General features: G+C 42.0%; 1 protein-coding gene across 1 annotated transcript in view; it reads left to right on the top strand.

Annotated features, from left to right (window-relative positions):
• Positions 1-20,019, top strand: part of LOC128369819 (disks large homolog 1-like) — an 85,761-nt gene extending 65,742 nt beyond the window's left edge. The window contains exons 4-7 of the mRNA XM_053330896.1: positions 3,784-3,948; positions 9,929-10,072; positions 18,808-19,014; positions 19,873-20,019. Of these exons, the coding sequence (XP_053186871.1) occupies positions 3,784-3,948; positions 9,929-10,072; positions 18,808-19,014; positions 19,873-20,019 (663 nt within the window). The remainder of the gene's footprint in view (positions 1-3,783; positions 3,949-9,928; positions 10,073-18,807; positions 19,015-19,872) is intronic.
• The last annotated feature ends 330 nt before the right edge of the window (positions 20,020-20,349 follow it).

Raw genomic sequence — 20,349 nt, 5'->3', positions numbered from 1 at the left:
CACATCGTCACCTTTTCTTTTGTTTTTTTTAGTTTTTTTTTCTTTTAACATTTTAAAACGCAGCCGTTGAAATGTCAGAATAAAGTCCCGTCTTTTTAATCCCGTGGTTATATTTACCGTGTGTGTGTGTGTGTGTGGGCGAGTCGGACCTGTAACCCGACGGCCTCGCTCAGCTCTCAGCCGCTCAGTCCTGGGCTTCTTTTGTGTTTTTTTTTTTTCCCCCTTCGAGTGTCGTGACGGCTCATTTTGCCCGAAGCCTCCTGATGTTTCTCCATCTGCTGCTCACCGAGAAGCTCCGAAGCACCGAGAGCTTCGACTGCAGCAAAGTACACCACAGCAAAGACAAATCAGTCAAAGTACAGGTTTATATCTGTGTCCATGAGGTTTAGTTTAAATTTAAAGGGTTAAAATGTAGAAAAAAAACGTATGAATAACTTCACACATTCTTTTTTTGTGGACCCAGCATCAAATTTCTGCTTTTAATCCATTTAGAGAGAATATATTAGAGGATTATGGTGAAAATGTCTAAGTGGTGTAACCATAAAACCTTTGGAAGGGAGGGAGGGAGGAAGGGAAGGAAGGGAGGGAGGGAGGAAGGAAGGAAGGAAGGAGAATATATTAGAGGATTATGGTAAAAATGTCTAAGTGGTGTAACCATAAAAACTTTGGAAGGGAGGGAGGGAGGAAGGGAAGGAAGGGAGTAAGGAAGGAAGGAGAGTATATTAGAGGATTATGGTAAAAATGTCTAAGTGGTGTAACCATAAAACCTTTGGAAGGGAGGGAGGGAGGAAGGGAAGGAAGGGAGGGAGGGAGGGAGGGAGGGAGGAAGGAAGGAAGGAAGGAAGGAGAATATATTAGAGGATTATGGTAAAAATGTCTAAGTGGTGTAACCATAAAAACTTTGGAAGGGAGGGAGGAAGGGAGGGAGGGAGGGAGGGAGGAAGGAAGGAAGGAAGGAAGGAAGGAAGGAGAATATATTAGAGGATTATGGTAAAAATGTCTAAGTGGTGTAACCATAAAAACTTTGGAAGGAAGGAAGGAAGAGAGGGAGGAATGACAGAAGGAATGAAGGTAGGGAGGGAGGAAGGAAGGAATGAGCGAAGGGAGAGAGGGAGGGAGGGAAGGAGGAAAGAAGGAAGGAAGGAAGGAAGGAGGATGTGGAAACACGTCTTTATCTGATAGATTTTCTGTGTTGAGTTTAAACGTCAGACTGAGAGTCGTCAGCTCGTCTTGGTTCACACCTCGGACTGTGGAGGAGTTAAAGCTTCATGAATTAACCAAATGTTCAGCGTGATGAACGAACGTCCGTCTGTTGGCTCAGAAATGATTTAAAGGCTCAGTTCACACTAAATAAACCTCTTTATTATTATTGGTTAGGGTTATTATTGAAGTTCAGGTCAGAAACTTTTAGCTCCATAAATAAATATAAAGTCATCAAAGTCAATATGAATCTATTTAATCTATAACGATATAAAACAGATAATATAGTATAGATAATATTTGTAGTCATTTGTATTTTTGCTTTTTAATGTTTCACTTCTTGGTTCTTTGTGAGTTTTTATTGAACATCGACTTTTTTCTCGCGGCGGTCCGGCAGGATTTCGGTAGCGTTGCCGCGGTAACCGGGCTGAATCACTGCGGTAACTGGTGTTTCACACTACGGCTCCTCACAAGGGACAGTTTCCATGTGTGACTAATAAACCTCTCTGAAGTTAAAACATCATCCAGCAGCATCCGGTCGGCGGTTGCTAGGCGGTTGCTAGGTGGTTGCTCGGCGACGGCTCTCCTCCCGAACTGACCTGCCCATCACAGGAGAGTATAACGGCTCATCCGGTAGCCGGCAGCCAATCAGGCTGCAGGATAATCCGGTTCAGATTAACGTGTCTTTGAAGTGTGAAACCGGATCAGTGAAGCTTAGTCTGCTCACAGGAAAGAGACCTGCTTCCTGTTAGTCATGCTCTGATCCATCCTTCCTTCCTTCCTTCCTTCTCTCCTTCCTTCCATCCTTCTCTCCTTCCTTCCTTCCTTCCGTCTGTCCTTCCTTCCTTCCATCCTTCCTTCCTTTCTCCCTTCCTTCCATCTCTCTTTCCTTCCTTCCATCTGTCCATCCTTCCTTCCTTCCTTCCATCTTTCCTTCCTTCCTTCCTTCCATCTTTCCTTCCTTCTTTCCGTCCTTCCTTCCATCTTTCCTACCTTCCATCTTTCCTTCCGTCCTTCCGTCCTCCTTTCCTTCCTTCCTTCCTTCCTTCCTTCCTTCCGTCCTTCTGTCCTTCCTTCTGTCCTTCCGTCCTTCCTTCCTTCCTTCCTTCCTTCCTTCCCTCGGCTCCTTTAACTCAGTAGTAAGTTAGCCTGTAGCAGCTGATAATCATTTCACCTGTATTTTAATGTAATAAGCTGATAACGTAGCAGAGTCCTGGAAAACCTGGAAAATGATGGATCAATTTTCCAATCATGGAGAATGAGAGAGAACGTTAAATATCTGTCTATGTTAAATGATTTCTCCTCTCTCTGCTTTTTGAGTAAACGCAAATATTTTAGACTGTCTGTGCTCAGTCTGTTCTCACGCTGTCTTTAAAGGTAAACATTTAGACACAGCACTTCTCTGCTTCGACATGCAGCAGCTCCTGTGATGCTGTACATGACATTAGTTATGATCTCTAAGCATGTAACAGATGGTTTAAGATGAGTTATAGCCATAGACTGCACATCTGTTATATGTTTGGGGAATAAACATAGAAGCAAAATGTAAAGTATAACTGTAGAAAATGACTCCCTCGCTAAAGTATACGGGGGTGGGGGGTGATATTGTAACAGCTGAAAATGTCCTGGAAAATTTATATCAAGAAAAGAGCGGGAACCCTGCGTAGTCAAATGTCTGAACCAATAAAGTAATAATTGATTGTTATTGGCAATAAGTTTTATGTTAAGTGTAAATCAATCAGAGAGAATCTAAACACAGATCCGGAGATGAGCAGCTTTGAATCAGAGTGTCACATATTCAAATATCAGCTGATTCCACTTTGATAAATAACTTGAAGCGACTCTAGGATGAAACTCAATAATCTGATCCATTTCCACCCATCTACCTGCTGTGATTGGTGGTTTGTGTGGTTCGGTGATGCAGCTGGTTATGTAACGGTCGAGTCGTTCACCTGAAACCTCCTGAAGCTACGAAACACATGAGTAACACTGACTCATCAACACACACACACACACACACACACACACACACACACACACACACACACACACACACACACACACACACACACACACACACACAGGAGAATATCACATCTGCACTCAGTTTATTACAACTGGAGTCTTTTTGGTTGTTTCGTTGATATTAATGGGGGTTGGTGATGGTTAAGTTGATTTTGGTTTTCCAGTATATGTCCAGTTACTTCCTGTTACTGGTTAAAAGTCGAGCAGCAGTCGTAGTTTTATAAGTGACAGCTTTAGAAATAAAAGCATTAATAGTATTTTCAGCGTCTGTGTGTGAGAGGAACGGTCGTATTATCACAATATTAAAAGTGTGAGATGTTTGAAAAGGATAAATGTTGGAAGTCGTCTCTTCTATTTGAGAGGTTTGTTAACGTGATGTAACAGACGAGCATATTTCTCTGGTCTGATTTAGAATAAAGAATAAAGATGAAAGAAGGTTGAATAATAAAAAGAGCTTCTCCTGTCAGACGCTGCTCAGGGCGTTAAACCCTCCGAGCTTTAATAATCCAGCAGCAGCAGATTTCTAACCTCGCTCCTCCTCTCTCTGTGTGTTTCCAGAAGTACCGGCACCACGATGAGGACTCGTCTCCCCAGGATCAGAGCTCCCCCCAGCTGACGGAGGAGGGGGGGGGAGCCGAGCTGGTCCAGGTCGCTGAGAAGAACCTCTCCCAGATCGAGAACGTGCACGGATACGTCACCCACGCTCACATCTCGCCCATGAAGGTAGGAGAGAGGAGACTGTCTGCAGGCTGTGAGTTTACTGGCTAAAGTCTGATCAGATATTCCTTTATTAGTCCCACTGAGGGGAAATTTGCATTATCACAGCAGCTAGTGGACAGTAATAGAATATAAGAGCAGCAATGAGAAAAAGAAAGAGAAAAAAAACAACTTAAAACGTAAAGAATGATGAAGGCATGTTTGCACCTTTTTATTAGTTGTTAAAGGAAAACAGCATTGTCCAGTCTAAAATTAAGAAGCTTTAAAAGCCAGTAAAGTCAAACCTGATCTGTTGTTCTGTCTTTCTTTACATTCTCTCTCTTTCTCTCTTTCTCTGTTTCTGTTCATTCATAAAGTCTGAGCTCATGTCCTCGTTCCCTGTAACAGGAAACTGTTCTCAGACTTTAGGACCCTTCTCTTCATTTATACAGAATATGTTTATATTGAATGTCTTTCTGTTCATCTGTCATTCACACACACACAGAGAAGGAGGAAGAGGCTTGTTGCTCTCTGTTTGCCTACATGTGATCATTAAAGCTGCTCTGAAGCTAATACACACCTGTACCTCCATTCACACCTCTACCCCCATTCACACCTGTTACCCCCATTCACACACCTGTTACCCCATTCACACACCTGTTACCCCATTCACACACCTGTTACCCCATTCACACCTGGACCCCCATTCACACCTGGACCCCCATTCACACCTGTTACCCCCATTCACACCTGTTACCCCCATTCACACCTGTTACCCCATTCACACCTGTACCCCCATTCACACACCTGTACCTCCAATCACACCTGCCCCAACCATGATACCCCAATCACACCTGCCCCAACCATGATACCCCAATCACACCTGCCCCAACCATGATACTCCAATCACACCTGCCCCAACCATGATACCCCAATCACACCTGCCCCAACCATGATACTCCAATCACACCTGCCCCAACCATGATACTCCAATCACACCTGCCCCAACCATGATACTCCAATCACACCTGCCCCAACCATGATACTCCAATCACACCTGCCGCAATCATGATACTCCAATCACACCTGCCCCAACCATGATACTCCTGTCACACCTGCCCCAATCACACCTACCCCAACCATTATACTCCAGTCACACCTGCTCCAACCATGATACCCCAATCACACCTGCCCCAACCATGATACTCCAGTCACACCTGCCCCAACCATGATACTCCAATCACACCTACCCAAACCATAATACTCCTGTCACACCTGCCCCAATCACACCTACCCCAACCATGATACTCCAATCACACCTGCTCCAACCATAATACTCCAATCACACCTGCTCCAATCATAATACTCCAATCACACCTACCCCAACCATGATACTCCAATCACACCTGCTCCAATCATAATACTCCAATCACACCTGCCCCAACCATAATACTCCAATCACACCTGCTCCAATCATGATACTCCAATCACACCTGCTCCAATCACACCTGCCCCAACCATGATACTCCAATCACACCTGCTCCCTGTCATGATGTCATGATGTCATCACACACAGTCAAATTCCTCCAATCAGGATTTTAGGACCGTTGACTCGCTGACTCTCAGCGAGCTGCTTCATGGGTTCACCAGCTGGATCTGGTTTTAATAGACGTTCAGGTGAAGAGTCAAAACTACTAAACTCTGATCTGAACACACAGACATGAAACACATTAATATCATTCAGTGTGACTTACAGTTCAAGAGGATCACTGATAAACCTCTATAAATCTACTTCAAACCAGAGAAGAAAATAATCAGGTTTAACTTTTCTTCAGTGATAGTTTTACATCTTTTAATGGAGATTATTTGATCAAATGAAAGTGAACATATCTGCTGTAGAATCGTGTCTGAGAGAGAAACAGCCGCTCCTGTGTGCAGCGAACTGTTGATGAGCTTTAACAGTAACGTCCTGCATGTCTCCATCTGTCACATCAGCAACACAAAGACTCATTACAGCTTTAACTATGACTGAACAAACATCTCCTCTTCAGGCTGCTGCTCATGTGACCTCAGCTTGGTCTGAGTCAGTCAATCAATCAATAAATCAATCAATCAATAAATCAGTCAATCAATCAATAATTCAATCAGCAGATATCTCAGCCTGTAAATGGTTCCACTTCCTTCCTGTCCTCAGTGAGCCCAGCGTGTTCAGGCCGTCTGTATGTTCAGTAAAACCTGGAGAATTTGGCGTCCTCTTGGTCACATGACTGTGCTTCCTGTTCATGCCGCCCTCCATGCTGCTCATGGCCGCTGCTGTGTGTGTGTGTGTGTGTGTGTGTGTGTGTGTGTGTGTGTGTGTGTGTGTGTGTGTTAAAGAGGCTCGATGACATCAGTCAGAAGCTGTTGTGTAACGTCGTGTGTGTAACCCAGATGATGTCACAATGATGTCATCAGTCTATCCGAGGTGTGCAGTTTGGAAGACACCAACAAGGTGCATTATGGGAAACCAGCGTTTATGCAGTTTAACATGTTTGTTTTTTTCTTTTCTTTTCTCTTTTAATCAACATTGAGTTGAAACACAAACCACTGGATCACTTTTTAACACAAAATCAAGACTTAATTTTGAGCTGTGATGGACTTTCTTTAAATTATTTGATATTTTACCATCTTAAAAAACAATTAAACAGATTAAAAGACAATAAATATAATATAACAAGGTTAAAGTCATTTTTATTTACTTTGTTCTTTATGAAATGATGTAGAAGCATTAAACGCAAAGATCAGAGTGATTAAAATGTAAGATTTCAATAAAATTCAGGTTCTTTATAGAGCCGCTTTCATACGAGGAATGTAGCTCAAAGTGTTTTACAGAGAAAACTAATAATATATTAAAACAACAAATAAAGACTGAATGATCATGAATTATAGATGAATCTTTCTCTTGGAGTCGATCAGTGTTGTTACGTTAAACTCATTAATCACTGTTGTTGTTTGGAGTCGATTAATCTCCAGATTAGCTGAGATTTTATATTTGACAGGAGGTTTAAAGCTTTCCACACCGCTGCGTTCATGTTACAGAGTACATGAGATCAGGTTAATGCAGGATAAACAGGCCTGATGTGTTCAGACCCAGCGCTGCTCGGTGGAGCTTTGCTGCCACCGTGTGGTGATAAAGCAGAATGACGGAGGAGCCGCTCTGCAGGAAGTCATCACTTGAAGGGTCATCAGAGGATTAAACAGGCTGGACGTTACAAAAAATACAAATCTGAAGCACAAAAATACTTATTCTTTTAGCTTGTGTTGATCTTGTAAAATAGTGTATAGTCGAGCTGCTCACAGTGATCAGATGTTATTATTCTTTAAGGCATCACAAGCATATCACTGATTTAGTCTCTAATCATTTTCTTCTCTTACAGTCAGAGATCAAATACAAATCATCTCGTCTGTTGGTGTTTGAAGATACTGAAACTTTACAGTTATTGAGAGTTTAATGTAATATCATCTTTTACCAACAGATAAACCTTTTAAGACACAAAGACAAAAGTCTCGTTAAGTTGTTCATAATCAATTCTGATCAATACTGAATTTTTTAAAGCCAATATGGATTTATTACATATGAAATTGGATATTTTTTCTTTCTTTAAATTGTAATTCCGGCTATGTAGATACATGAAAGTGAAGAAAATATCATACTCAGATCTTGGTGATCAATAAAAACTATATATAATAAATTAATCTACACAATAACACACAGTTAGTCAATAAATAAGGAAATAAAAAATAAGAAAATAGATAAAGTGTGCAGTGTGCTGGCAAACAATGAAATCTAATACCTGCCTTTAAATGTATATATTAAATAGTCAAAATCATAATAAAAGTAGCAGCAGTTCAGAATCTTAAACATTAACGCAATAAATATAATATTTCTAATAGTTTTCCTCTAAATGTTGTCCTTAAAATAAAGAGTGTAGTGTTTGGGACATTTTACAGTGTAAAAGCTAAATTATGTCAAATATACATTTAATAAATCAACGATCCGCTGTTTATTTTATAACATAATATGATCATTAACCATCAGATGAAACACTGTTTGGTTCCTTGAGGAATAAATATGTAGATTTATTATTTCTTGAATCTCTCCAGCAGAAGTTTAGTCTGATGATTGACTGAACGAACGCAGTCATGTTGTTCTCGTGTGTCTCATGCTGCTGCTTTCCATTTATCTCGGAAGCTGGAAGTCGGAGCTGGGAATGACGTCAGAAAACCAGTTTCAGCCGGTTAGCAGGTAGAAGTAGGACAGAGTTTAGTGTACCACTGATTTAATGCTAATAAGCAGGATGTTACTACATGAGCGGGGGGCATTCATCTTGGATTTAGGTTTCGGAGCTGGCAAGGTTCTTCTGACTTTTCCGACTGTGATATCCGACTTCTGGGGTCATTCCAGTTGAAATTTCCGACTGGGATTTCGGAAATTCTCTCTTCCGAGTACAAATGCAACGCGCCATCAGCTTCAGGGCTTCCCTTCATGTGCTGTCATACGTGTTACCGCAGAGTCCACCCCATGATCACATGTTGTTTTTAGTCCTGGAGAGCTGACGGGATCGGACGATGCTGATGTCAGGAGGGAAAAACTTTGGATCTGTGGAGAGAAATCAGCTGTGGAAAACTTCCTCAGTGATTGGAAAGTGTTTATATTTGAAGTATTTTAAGGGGGTTATTGGAGAAGTATTGATCACAGTGGGGGAGGGTCCGACTCTGGAGCTCTCCAAGGTCCTGATCTCCAGCCAGCCTGTCTGTTATATCCCATCCAGATCCTCCTTCCTTCCCTTCTTCTTCATCTTTCTGTCTGTTTCCGTTCATCCCTCACCTCTTCCTGCTCAACTCTCTGCTGTGTTCTTGGTTTATTGTCAGATTTGTACTCTTTTTGTCTTCAGGCTGAATAAAACTTGATCTGGCTTCGTCTGATTAAGTTTGTTTCTTAACTCATTTATGACACTTGATTCTGGAGATCATCTTTAACGGGCTGATTTTTGAAAGATGATGATTATGTTAAATGTATTTATGGGGTGTATTAGCTGCTATTTTGATTAGTCCACAAGTTTCATTATTAACATTTACTACTTTATTAAAAGTCTTAACAAACTCAATTTCTGCCTATTTAATGTTACTTATGCAGAAGACACCCCACTCTGATTCATTTTGAAGTCAAAAACTCTCCAGAAAGAGAAAGAAAAACTTGTGTTAGATCATCAGTTCTGGATCAGCCACCAAAATTATTATTTCACCTAACTTTATTTTACCTTACCAGAACAACCTCACTGAGATAAAACATCTTATGTGTGAGTGTCCTGGTATTTTGTTCTTCTCTCTTCACTAACGCTTGATTTTACAGCTCCTCCTTATTCTCTGGAAAGCTTTTTGAGTAATCTGCTGTTTATAGTTTCCTGCTGTGTAACTGTTCATCTTAGTACATTTCTTTTGAAAGCGTAATTTAATATACAGGAAATGTTCCTTGTTAGAGAGTTTTTAAGAAACAACCTAATAAATAGTATAATATGTAGTTTGAAATGGAAGTATTCTCCATCAGTTAAAGATAAGTGATTAAATTTTACATGTTTATGTGATATTTGCACCATTCTCTCTGTAAAATAGCTACTCCGAAGATTTCCAGTAAATTAGTATAACATTGAAGGAGCTGTAAAATTAATCGTTACCTTCTCTTCTGTAGTCTCTCTCTCTCTCTCTCTCTCTCTCTCTCTCTCTCTCTCTCGCTCTCTCTCGCTCTCTCTCTCTCTCTCTCTCTCTCTCTCTCTCTCTCTCTCTCTCTCTCTCTGTCTCTCTCTCTCTCTCTCTCTCTCTCTTTCTCTCTTTCTCTCTTTCTCTCTCTCTCTCTCTCTCTGTCTCTCTCTCTGTAAGGATTAACTGCTTCTCTCTTCCTACTTTGCCTTTCCTGTATTTTGACCTCTCTGAGCCCCCGTCTGCCCCCCCCCCCCTCCCCCTCCTGTAGGTAGCGTCTCTGGAGTGCATCTTTGACGGTTCTTCAGCGTTAGGACACCCGGAGCTCCCCTCCCCTACGCCCTCCACCCTCTACCCTCACAGCGAGGACAGCCCCCTCCCCTCCTGCTCCTCCAACCCCTACCCCCCAATCCAGGTAAACACCCCCCATCACCCCCCGATCTTGGTAAACACCACCCCCCACCACCATCACCCCCCGATCTTGGTAAACACCACGCCATCACCCCCCGATCCAGGTAAACCCCCCCACAATCGCCCCCATCTTTTTTACGTCTCCATCTCGTTATCGTCCTTCCTCCTCATTCAGTTTACAGCTCTGTTAGTGATTCCCACAGCGCCCCCCGCAGGAAATTACCTGTCATGACACCTTTCATTCCTTCCTTCATTCCAACATTCCTTCCTTCCTTCCTTCCTTCAGTCCTTCATTCCTTCAGTCCTTCATTCCTTCCTTCATTCCTACATTCCTTCAGTCCTTCATTCCTTCATTCCTTCCTTCATTCCTTCAGTCCTTCATTCCTTCAGTCCTTCATTCCTACATTCATTCCTTCAGTCCTTCATTCTTTCCTTCATTCCTACATTCATTCCTTCAGTCCTTCATTCCTTCCTTCATTCCTACATTCATTCCTTCAGTCCTTCATTCCTTCCTTCCTTCCTTCATTCCTTCATTCCTACATTCATTCCTTCAGTCCTTCATTCTTTCCTTCATTCCTTCAGTCTTTCATTTATTCATTCATTCATTCCTTCAGTTCTTCATTCCTACATTCATTCCTTCAGTCCTTCATTCTTTCCTTCACTCCTACATTCATTCCTTCATTCTTTCAGTCCTTCATTCCTTCAGTCCTTCAGTCCTTCCTTCATTCCTACATTCATTCCTTCAGTCCTTCATTCTTTCCTTCATTCTTTCCTTCAGTCCTTCATTCTTTCCTTCATTCTTTCCTTCATTCCTACATTCATTCCTTCATTCATTCCTTCATTCCTTCATTCCTTCATTCCTTCAGTCCCTCATTCTTTCCTTCATTCCTACATTCATTCCTTCAGTCCTTCATTCCTACATTCATTCCTTCATTCCTTCAGTCCTTCATTCATTCCTTCAGTCCTTCATTCTTTCCTTCATTCCTACATTCATTCCTTCAGTCCTTCATTCTTTCCTTCATTCCTACATTCATTCCTTCATTCCTTCAGTCCTTCATTGTTTCCTTCAGTCCTTCATTCTTTCCTTCATTCCTACATTCATTCCTTCAGTCCTTCATTCTTTCCTTCATTCCTACATTCATTACTTCAGTCCTACATTCATTCCTTCATTCCTTCAGTCCTTCATTCCTACATTCATTCCTTCAGTCCTTCATTCATTACTTCAGTCCTTCATTCTTTCCTTCATCCCTACATTCCTACATTCATTCCTTCAGTCCTTCATTCCTTCCTTCATTCCTACATTCATTCCTTCAGTCATTCATTCTTTCCTTCATTCCTACATTCCTTCCTTCATTCCTACATTCATTCCTTCATTCCTTCAGTCCTTCATTCCTTCAGTCCTTCATTCCTTCCTTCATTCCTACATTCATTCCTTCAGTCCTTCATTCTTTCCTTCAGTCTTTCATTCATTCCTTCATTCCTTCCTTCATTCCTACATTCATTCCTTCAGTCCTTCATTCTTTCCTTCATTCCTACATTCATTCCTTCATTCCTTCAGTCCTTCATTCATTCCTTCATTCCTTCAGTCCTTCATTCCTACATTCATTCCTTCATTCTTTCCTTCATTCCTACATTCCTTCCTTCATTCCTACATTCATTCCTTCATTCCTTCAGTCTTTCATTCTTTCCTTCATTCCTACATTCATTCCTTCATTCCTACATTCATTCCTTCAGTCCTTCATTCATTCCTTCATTCCTTCAGTCCTTCATTCCTTCATTCCTTCATTCCTTCAGTCCTTCATTCCTTCAGTCCTTCATTCCTACATTCATTCCTTCAGTCCTTCATTCATTCCTTCATTCCTTCATTCCTTCAGTCCTTCATTCCTTCAGTCCTTCATTCCTTCCTTCATTCCTTCATTCCTACATTCATCCCTTCATTCATTCCTTCATTCCTTCATTCCTTCAGTCCTTCATTCCTTCATTCCTTCATTCCTACATTCATTCCTTCATTCCTTCAGTCCTTCATTCTTTCCTTCATTCCTACATTCATTACTTCAGTCCTTCATTCTTTCCTTCATACTTACATTCATTCCTTCAGTCCTTCATTCTTTCCTTCATTCCTACATTCATTCCTTCATTCATTCCTTCATTCCTTCATTCCTTCAGTCCTTCATTCCTTCATTCCTACATTTATTCCTTCAGTCCTTCATTCTTTCCTTCATTCCTGCATTCATTCCTTCATTTCTTCAGTCCTTCATTCTTTCCTTCATTCCTACATTCAGTCCTTCATTCCTTCCTTCATTCCTACATTCATTCCTTCATTCCTTCATTCTTTCCTTCATTCCTACATTCAGTCCTTCATTCCTTCCTTCATTCCTACATTCATTCCTTCAGTCCTTCATTCTTTCCTTCATTCCTTCCTTCATTCCTTCAGTCCTTCATTCTTTCCTTCATTCCTACATTCATTCCTTCATTCCTTCAGTGCTTCATTCTTTCCTTCATTCATTCCTTCAGTCCTCTTTCTTTCCTTCATTCCTTCAGTCTTTCATTCTTTCCTTCAGTCCTACATTCATTCCTTCATTCCTTCAGTCCTTCATTCCTTCCTTCATTCCTACATTCATTCCTTCAGTCCTTCATTCTTTCCTTCATTCCTACATTCATTCCTTCATTCCTTCAGTCCTTCATTCTTTCCTTCATTCATTCCTTCAGTCCTCTTTCTTTCCTTCATTCCTTCAGTCTTTCATTCTTTCCTTCAGTCCTACATTCATTCCTTCCATCCTTTATTCCTTCAGTCCAACGTTGCATCCTTCATTCATTCTGACCTTTTTTCCTTCATTCCTTCTATCCATCTCACCATCCTTCCTAGATTCTTTCAATCAATCCCTCCTTCCTTCCATCCATCCATCCATCCTTCCTAGATTCTTTCAATCAATCCCTCCTTCCTTCCATCCATCCATCCATCCTTCCTTCCATCCCTCCATCCCTCCCTCCTCTCCCCTCAGCGTGTACTCTCTTCCTTCTCTCCAGAATTGTCTTGAATTGGTCGACAGTAATCGTCTCTGACAGTTTGGGGTCTTTCAGTTGGTTGTTTCAGGAGGAAGCAGCTCCGTCTTCACACAGAGAACCAACATATCTCAATATGTTTCATGTATTTCCTTCATTTTATTCTATTAAAATAAGATTTAAAATGTACAAAGAAAAAACAAACAAAACCCCCCAAAAAATGGCAGCTGGCATTTAAATATGACACATGAGACGGGAAGCTCACAGTCTGGTTTTCATGTATAGCAGCGATTAAAGAACCACATAACATAAATATATCTATAAATAACACAGTGATGGGTTTCTATCTACCACATCAGCTTAAACTGCCCGTCAGCTGTTAGTCAGTCGTCCATGTGAGACGTTTCAGCTTTTCTTTGAGACGTTTCTTCTCTCAAATTTTGGCTTTTCGCTCGCTGCAAAACCCCCGAGTCGTAAAGCGTGTTGTGTTACCATGACAACAGTAGGCTGTCGTGTTAGCATAGACTGCCTTCAAGTGTTTCATTTTGTGATTTAGACATTTATTGCTTATTTATTGCTTTAATATCTCTGAAAACGTAACATGAAACAGTTAATATAAATGTTGCCTGTTTGTTAATGTGGTGAAACTATAATTTATTTCTTTATAATTTGGGTTTCACGATGCCTCCATCGTTGTTGTGGTGGTTGTGTTATCATGAGAACAGCAGAATCATTAGATTTTAAAGGAGCAGTTTGACATTTGATAAGCTGTAACCAGCCAATATATATAATAACTAAACTATTTACAACTAACCATTAATTGAAGTGATTCATCCTCTCATTATTTTCTCATTTAATCAATATTTCCCCATTAAGCACCAAAATCTAAATCCAGCTGTGACGTGATTTATAAGGGAGATCATTTCTTATAAATCAACATTTATCTCTCATTTGAAAATGTATTCATTAGTTCATGTAGATTTAGGAATATAAAATAAAGATATTTGATGAATAAAGTGGGTTTAATTGGTACTGTGACTCCATTTAAGCCCACATCATGATTTATTTACTAAATATAACAAAAAATATTGATTTCAAAAGAATAAAAACAGAAATATATGTATTCAGTAACATGTTAAATATTAAAAAATGGGGAAAAAACCCTTCTGAGAAAAATCTTAAAGGTCTGACTTGAGATGTACGTAGTTATTTCCCAACGCTGCATAAAACCATCGTGTGAAGATGGTCGATAAATATAAATCACGTGGTTGGTTTTCGGTCTCAGTGACACAGAGAGTGATTGGTGTTGAAATCATTACGAGACAAACAGCAAACTTTTAGATGTTTTTTCCTGCTTCTCATGAAAGGATGAACATATCGGAGGTGAATCAGTGAGTCAGAGAGCTGTTGTCTTTATACTGGTCGGGTCGTTGTGGGGTTTCGTTACCTTCTTCACACTAATCCCATGTTGTAAAATGACTGTCGCCGTAGAATAATCTGAGCTCAGCTGTGATTCAGTCGTACTTGACGTCAGACCGAACGCCGAGCAGCCGGTCGACGGTTCAGTGGTTCAGTGATTCAGTCACTCGATCGGGATCTTCCACACCTTCAACGTCACCGCCGACATCAGCCGATGAGGTTTCTGCTCACGGTTGACGGTCTTTGTGGGGAGAAATCTCATCCTCACGTCCTCACGTCCTCACATCCTCCTCTTTTTATTGTTTTCCTCCCGTCGCCCGTCTCCTGCAGCCTGACGTCAGCCGGCAGCTATCTCAAACACCTCTGCCTGCGATAACTCAATGAATGGATCCTTACATCTCACAAAGGCACTGAAGGCTGGGAGGACGTACTGTACACTCCTCTTTTTTCTTTTTTTATTATTCCTTTCATATTTTTTTTTTCATCTCTCTCCCCTCTCTCGCCTCTCGCTCGCTCTCCATGGCAACGCAGGAGATGAATGGCGACAAAGAAAATCCTGACGGCAGGAAAATAGAGGAGGGAGGGAGGGAGGGAGGGAGGGAGGGAGGGAGGGAAGGGGGGGGGTTGAACCTGCAGAGACGGACAAGGACAGATTTAGTGACGCTTTCTGTAACAGGACAGTGAGCGGGGGGGATCGAGGGGGAGTTTGATATTAAAATTCAGAATAGCCGGCCTCCTGTTCCTCCCAAACTAAAAGATTTACGGCTCCTCTGATGTACATTTACCAACAAGACAAAAGGACTCAGAGGCCATGAAACGACTCGTCACTAATGCTTCTTTCTCATCGTCTCATCTCGGCTGCATTTCACTCCCAACTGCAGCAAAGGATGCTGGGAGGACACGCTGTCTCTATTTATAGCCAAAGGTTCCAGTCGGTCATTAAATTTCAGGGGAAGTCATGGAAAGTCATGGGGGGCATAATCCAGGCAGGGACAGTCAGGGACAGTCAGGGGAAAGTTATGAATGACAGACGAAAGTTTTGTCGTCTTTTTTTGACTGTTTTTAGACCGACCTTAATAAACAGAGATCCTTCCACCAGCATCCAGATAACATCACTTCCCTAATAAAAACTCCCCTTGAAATATCTTGAAAGTTACAGCTTATGTAACGAAAACAAAGAAACAGATTTATGTGAAGGACACTGAAGGATAATGACTAATAAAAGGGAAAAACAACAACAGACAACAACAGAAATTAGTTTCACTGTTAATAATAAACTCATCTCATTGTCCGCTCAACTGTTCTGGAGCTTTTCATGTAGAGGTGGGAAATAAAATACCAAAATATATCACAATCTTTTTCATTTTGGTTTTGCAAGTTAGTGAACATTACTCCAGATTTAAATGAAGTGTGTCTGTCACTTAATGATAGACATTTAGCTTCAGTTAGAGATTCACATAAAACAACATAAAAACACAAACGGCTCCATAAATAAACCAATAAGAGCAGCTGTTAAAAAGTAGTGACGTGCTGTTTGGTATGAAAGAACTGAACTAACATCAGAGCTGAACAGCAAACAGTAGATGTTTGTATAAAAGTGTCAGTGTGTATTAACAGAGCTGCAACATGACAGAAGTTAGTGCTACTAGTTAGCAGGCGAGCTAACAGCGTTTACCTGCAGACCAACTGTCAGTTTAACGTGATGTGCAGCAGTTGAGCTTCCTGTCAGATTATTAAACCTGCTTTATTAAAGCATTAAGTCTGCATTAATAGTTTGGGCTCCTGATGTGAACTGATAGTTGGGGCAGCTGTGGTTCAAGAGGTAGAGTGGGTCGTCCTCCAATTGGAAGATTGGCGGTTCGATTCCCAGCTCCTCCAGTCCACATGTCCATGTGTCCTTGGGCAAGACACTTAACCCCAAATTGCTCCCATTGCTGCGCCAACGTTGTGTGAATGAGAATGAATGGTCAAGTTCCTCCTGATGAGCAGGTTGGCACCCTGCGTGGTAGCTCCTGCCATCAGTGTATGAATGTGTGTGAATCGGTGAATGACATGTAATGTAAAGAGCTTTGAGTGGTCGTAAAGACTAGAAAGGTGCTATATAAGTACAGTCCATGTAGTTTGCTCTGCTGAGAAATCGTTTTCCAAAAAGATGTGGTACGGCAGCGTAGCACGATACTAACGATGATCGCTGAGACGTTTTAATTATTCATGATCTGATATCGCCATATTGAAAACCTTTAATCATGTGTTTAACATCATTCTTGAGTGAACTTTAACCTTAACCCTAAGGAATGGATGAGATGTGAGGCTTATTGTTCCAGACCTGTGACCCTAAATGAATGATTAGTTTCTTAGTGGTTTGTCCATCCATCCATTCATTCATCGATCCACTGTTTTTCTGCTGCTAGGTCATGATTTATGACTAATTAGTTATATTATTGGGAATGATTGTTGGACGTAATGAGAAAACATATGAAATTAATTGAACTATATCGCTTTTTATTTCACATTTTTCTTGGTTAATAACTGTCGCTCTTGTCATTGCTATTGGTTGTTATTGATCTCTATAAGATTGGTATTATATTTAATTCTACGTGGTATTAAGTGTCTTTTAAAGGTCTTAAATTAAACCATGAACTCTGCAGATCCCCCCACCCCCTTTCCCATTTAAGAGACTGTGAAAGTCAGTTTAAAGCTTTGAGGAGAGCTGTAGTTTTAAAGTGAGCTCTGGTCCTCAGGATCAACAGGAATATAGAACTGGGTGTCGTCTGCATAGCGATGGAAGTCTTTTCTCTGCTTACGGATGATGACTGAAAGGTAGAGGATCCATTATAAAGCCTTGTGGTACTCCTTACTGGATGTCTGAAGGAAAATATAGTCAGAATTTAAACTTGTTGTCATTGTTTTGGAACGAAGCGCTGCCTGTGAGTCTCCACTGAAACACTGTAGACACAAAGTTTAAAGGACGTTGTATCGTAGCTACGTGATTAATTCTAACGTCACTGACGAAGCCTGAACGCATCTTAAACTCCTGTATCAGTAGATCAGAGTTAAAGTGTAATTTACAAACACTTCCACATAGTTATAATTTAATTACTACACTGTTTTACTCACTGAAGTAAAACACACCTGATACCAACCAATAAACTCTGTAGTAATGAAAATATACAGACATGAACAACATGTTTCAAAGCATTGGCAAGTAAAAGGTTTATATATTAAAAATGAAGACAAAAAAATAAAAGTTTATCGTTACTTTCAGCCATGCAAAACTACACATGCTCTGATTTAGGGGGAAAAATCTAATTAATTAATGAAATACAAAGACAAAATAATCACGTCCGTTTGTTTTACTTTATTTTAATTAATACTATTTTATTTATTTATAAACTTGAAAGAACATTTTGTTAATTTTGTTTTAAATGAATTGATTAATTTTATTCAATCAACAGATTTGCTTTATTTTCTGTACGTCTCGTTACTTTCAGATTTTACCCGTCTTATATAAACTAGTAGTGAAGTAATGAGAGAGATAAATGAACTTCTCTAGATTCAGTCGGCTGTCGTGATCGTCGCCTCGCTGTCCGTCACAGATGTGATAACTCAGCGTGAGACTCTACTGCTGACTCACTTTGGGAAAAAGGAAAGATTGAAGACTTGAAGTAGGACAAAGGTCAGCTGGACCAAACCCTCTCTGGACTGGGAGAGACGGGAGGAAGAGGAGGAGGAGGAGGAGGAGAAGGAAGACGAGGAGGAGGAGGAGGAGGAGGAGGAGGAGGCTGCGTGAGGTTTCCAGACTGCAGAGAGAAGAGATCAGAGGACTAACTTCCTCCCTGCCTGCGCTCTCTTTAAACACACACACACACACACACACACACACACACACACACACACTGGTCTCGGTCCTCTCAGCCCTGCAGTCTGTTGTTGCTGTCTGCTTCAGACAGACGGAGGCTGCTCTCTCTCCTGCTGCTCAGCGATGCTCTCTCACCCCGCCAGGTTCATCCGCCTCAGGAGGCTCGTCTCTCTCTCTTTCCCGTCAAGTCCGGCGTGTGACGGCTGCAGCTCGCCGGCTTCTGCCGCTTCCTCTGCTGCTGCACGTAACTGACAGCAGGAGGACGAGCTCACTGTGCTCCTCTCTGCTCCGTCACTCCTCTCCTGGAAGCAGCTCCTGGTCTCCTCCAGCACCTCCTCCGTCAGCTTCTCTGCAGCCTCCCTGTTTGTGTCTGCAAGGAAGAAGAAGAAGAAGAGGAGGAAGAGGAGGGGGGGGACACAAGGTGGAGTGAAGCCCCCCTCCCATCGTCTGCTCTCCAGCCAGCACCACCTCCGCCACCCCGCAGCCTGCAGCAGGAGCGAGAGGAGGCGCAAAGGAGGCAACACACCGCCTCCACCTTCACCACAGCAGCAGCAGCAGCAGCAACAAGCAGCAGCATGCTCAACTCTGTGTGGTACGCCAAAAAGATGGGCCGCCGCATCATGGGCACCCTGAGGAGAACCAAGCGGCTCCACCGGCGCCTACTGGTAGGTCACCCCCCTCCTCAACCCCCCCGCCCCTCCCCTCCACCCCAAAAAGAGAAAACCGCTCCTCATAAAGGTGAGGAGGTAGGAGGAGGTGCTGCACCGTGACTCATGTTCTGCTACGTGTGTGTCGGTCGGCCTGTTTACTGCCATCCTGCCTCCTGTGTGTGTTGTTGTTAACGTATTGATCGGTCTGTCTGCTGTGGATGTGACGCTGGATCAGGCAGATGTGGGAAAAGTTGCAACAGGAGAGACGCTGCTGCTGCTGCTGCTGCTGCTGCTGCTGCTGCGTCATGTACTGGATCAGGATTCATGCACAAACCTTCACATCTGGTTCAAGTCTAGAAACGCCCATTTCATCATCAGCATGAGATAAACAGGTCAAATATTCACAGTGAGAAGGAAAGGACTCATTGTGTGTGTGTGTGTGTGTGTGTGTGTGTGTGTGTGTGTGTGTTGCAGAGCTGAGGTGATTTGTTGATAAGGCTGCAGCAGCTGTGAGCAGGTTATTACGTTGGCTCTAAATGTGTCAGAGTCTCAGCGATGCGTTCACACACTGGCTGAATGTTCCAGAGCTTTCATTCAGCAGCTGTGACTCTCATCACACGATAAGACGGATCTCCCTCCTCTCTCTCTCCCTCTCTCTCTCTCTCTCTCTCTCTCTCTCTCTCTCTCTCTCTCTCTCTCTCTCTCTCTCTCTCTCTCTCTCTCTCTCTCTCTCTCTCTCTCTCTCTCTCTCTCTCTCTCTCCCTCTCTCTCCCTCTCTCTCTCTCCCTCTCTCTCTCTCTCTCTCCCTCTCTCTCTCTCTCTCTCCCTCTCCCTCTCCCTCTCCCCCTCTCTCTCTCTCTGTTGTGATGTCAGGGTCGCAGCGCTCGCCCGTCACACCTGTGCAGGGTTCAGTGTTTTTGGAAGCGTGTGTGTGTGGATGTGAAGAGATTTACCTGCATAAACAAGCAGCAGCAGCAGCAGCTTCATGTTCTGGGCAGATGTGAGGAACCCCTGCAGTAGCACATGCCTTTCTCAGCGTTGCCTAGCAACCTCTGGGCTCCTGACACGTAGCACTACCCCACCGCCTCGCTGTTTACTGCCTCAAACACACACACACACACACACACACACACACACACACATTTCATCACAGCCTCTTCATTGTGAATTGTGAGGAACTGATTCAAGTATTTTTTTTTAATGATTCCCTCGATGATTCAGACTCACTCCTGAATAATTCAACAATTCTTTAGATTTGTGTTTAATTTTTTAAACTTCTTCTACCAAGTTTAGTCAGAGCCAGATATCTGTGAATACTATCATTTAGATTTTATTCTAACATCAGGAGAA

This window comes from Scomber japonicus, chromosome 12, assembly GCF_027409825.1.
Source record: "Scomber japonicus isolate fScoJap1 chromosome 12, fScoJap1.pri, whole genome shotgun sequence".
Classification (NCBI taxonomy): domain Eukaryota; kingdom Metazoa; phylum Chordata; class Actinopteri; order Scombriformes; family Scombridae; genus Scomber; species Scomber japonicus.
Note: the sequence above shows the minus strand (reverse complement) of the source record. Positions and strands in the feature narration are given on the sequence as shown.